Genomic DNA, 2,305 nt, shown 5'->3' with positions numbered 1-2,305 from the left:
TTTTTCCAAAAAGAAACCCCATTAAGATTCAATTTGGATACACTTTTGTGGTCACTCTTGCATTTTTATCCATCCATTTTATACCGCTTATTCCCTTTGGGGTAGCGGGGGACGCTGCTGCCTATCTCAGCTACAATCGGGCGGAAGGCGGTGTACACCCTGGACAGGTCGCCGGCTCATCGCAGGGCATTAATACATCTTTTTAAAGAGTCAATCTACACCTTTTTCTTTGACCAACAGCCAAACAAATGTAGTTTGTCTAACAAAAAAAAAAGAAAAGCTTCGGATTATGTCAAAAAATGCACATATATTTATTGAAATAAATATACACAATCCACACATTGAAATTGCAAATAATTTAAACAAAAAACAAGGTTTACCAGGAAACAAATAAATTAACATATTCTTTTTCTCCCTCCCCCGAGGAAAGCAAACTTTACTCTTTCAGTCCATGTAAGTAGAGTTCGGAAAAATCTCTGTAGGGATTTTAGAAGCGTCATCTTGACAGCTCAGTCCACAATCCTTCATGTCTGGACCGGATGACGTCATCTGTCCTTTTTTTTTCCTTTTGGTCCTAGAATGATTCTTTCTTGTGTTGGTTTAAACCCAAATCCTGCAGGGGGAACAAAGCGTGATGAAGTTATGTTGCTTTTTGTTCATTTGACACACACACACATCTTGGCAAGTAGGAGAGTATAGTTTACCATATTAGGAGATATCGTGGTGCGTTCAGGGCGCCCTGGCCATGCGCCTTTCTTGCTGGCCCGGGGACGCGCTCTCGTTGTCCTGGCGTGTCTTAAAGTCCTCAATGGCCTTCCGGTTCTGGTAGTCGATGAGCGCCATGGTGATGACCGCATTCCAGCAGTTGTCCTCCCCGGAGCAGCGGAAATCGATCTCCTTGTTGTCGGTGGTGACGATCGTGAAGTAGACGAACCTTCCGGTGCGCTCCACGCAGTCCACCTTCTTGATGCACTGCAGCTTCAGCTCTTTGCCCCGGGAGCGCTTCTGCGTGTCGGCGTACATGTTGAGGCTGTCCGCGGTCAGGACGCACGTCTTCCTCTTCCAGAACTGCAGCAGATTGTCGCTCCTCTTCTCCAGCTCGCCCTCCTTCAGCACCTGGGAGATCTCCGCCGCGGACATTCTCATGTTGTGAAAAGTAGTGACGCGGCAGTCAGTCCGGAGAAGAAGCTTCTTTCTCACTTAGTTGGAGTAATCCCGATAGCGGTGCGGCTTTTTGTGAATGAACCAACGTGGAAGACCGAAGACTTTTATAGCACTCTGCTTTAAGTCCTTCCCACTTGACGTCACTCACGGGGTTGGGAATGCATCCGCAGTTGTCTGTGGGTTAAATCAAGGCTGTGTGTGTGTGTGTTCTTGTATTTCTACCCTTATTGAGACGACCGGTGAGCAAGTTAGGACCTGAAAGTATGGTCCCAATACGGAAAACCATTGCATCAATATACTAGAGTCCGTGAACATTGCTCCAAAGCAGGAACGTGCACATGATTATAGAAAAGCAGGGGCTCAAAGTCAGAAAAGGGCAGGAACATTTTTTTTTGGTCCTTTACACGATATGGAAATTAATGTAAAATTAAATTTGCTAATAGGAAGCCAACTACTTAGCTGTGTGTCCTTTGTAGGTAAAAGTCATTGCCATTTCTTTTGTGTCAACAAATTATTGTCATAATGAGTTAATTCACATTATCATAGGTTTGGAGCTTCTTCAACTTACCCCTCATCTATGGCTTCCTCTGCAGTAGTATCATCTGCCGCCCTTCCTGTTTATTCTTGTGGGCAATCTTGTGGGGGTTGCCCACATCTGAGGTCCTCTCCAAGGTTTCTCATAGTCAGCATTGTCACTGGCGTCCCACTGGATGTGAATTCTCCCTGCCCACTGGGTGTGAGTTTTCCTTGCCCTTTTGTGGGTTCTTCCGAGGATGTTGTAGTCGTAATGATTTGTGCAGTCCTTTGAGACATTTGTGATTTGGGGCTATATAAATAAACATTGATTGATTGATTGATGATTCTTCCTCCCCAACATTTACCGGGATTTCTATGGCTTCCGGGATTTCTATGGCTTCCGGCTTCACGGTGGAAGAGGGGTTAGTGCGTCTGCCTCACAATACGAAGCTCCCGCAGTTCTGGGTTCAAATCCAGGCTCGAGATCTTTCTGTGTGGAGTTTGCATGTTCTCGCCGTGAATGCGTGGGTTCCCTCCGGGTACTCCGGCTTCCTCCCACTTCCAAAGACATGCACCTGGGGATAGGTTGATTGGCAACACTAAATGGTTCCTAGTGTGTGAATGT

At 46.0% G+C, this 2,305-nt stretch overlaps 1 protein-coding gene across 1 annotated transcript; it reads right to left on the bottom strand.

Moving 5' to 3' along the window:
* Positions 1 to 287: 287 nt before the first annotated feature.
* On the bottom strand, positions 288 to 1,255 carry phlda2 (pleckstrin homology-like domain, family A, member 2). Its single transcript, XM_061917746.1, has 2 exons — positions 705 to 1,255; positions 288 to 613 (listed from the first exon to the last, which is right to left on the bottom strand). Exon 1 carries the CDS (start codon positions 1,144 to 1,146, stop codon positions 730 to 732), a length of 417 nt encoding a protein of 138 aa, XP_061773730.1. The 5' UTR covers positions 1,147 to 1,255; the 3' UTR covers positions 288 to 613; positions 705 to 729.
* Positions 1,256 to 2,305: the final 1,050 nt, after the last annotated feature.

Source organism: Nerophis ophidion, linkage group LG12 (assembly GCF_033978795.1).
Source record: "Nerophis ophidion isolate RoL-2023_Sa linkage group LG12, RoL_Noph_v1.0, whole genome shotgun sequence".
In the NCBI taxonomy this organism is placed as follows: Eukaryota; Metazoa; Chordata; class Actinopteri; order Syngnathiformes; family Syngnathidae; genus Nerophis; species Nerophis ophidion.
The sequence above is the reverse complement of the archived record's forward strand: the minus strand, read 5'-3'. Positions and strand labels throughout refer to the sequence as shown.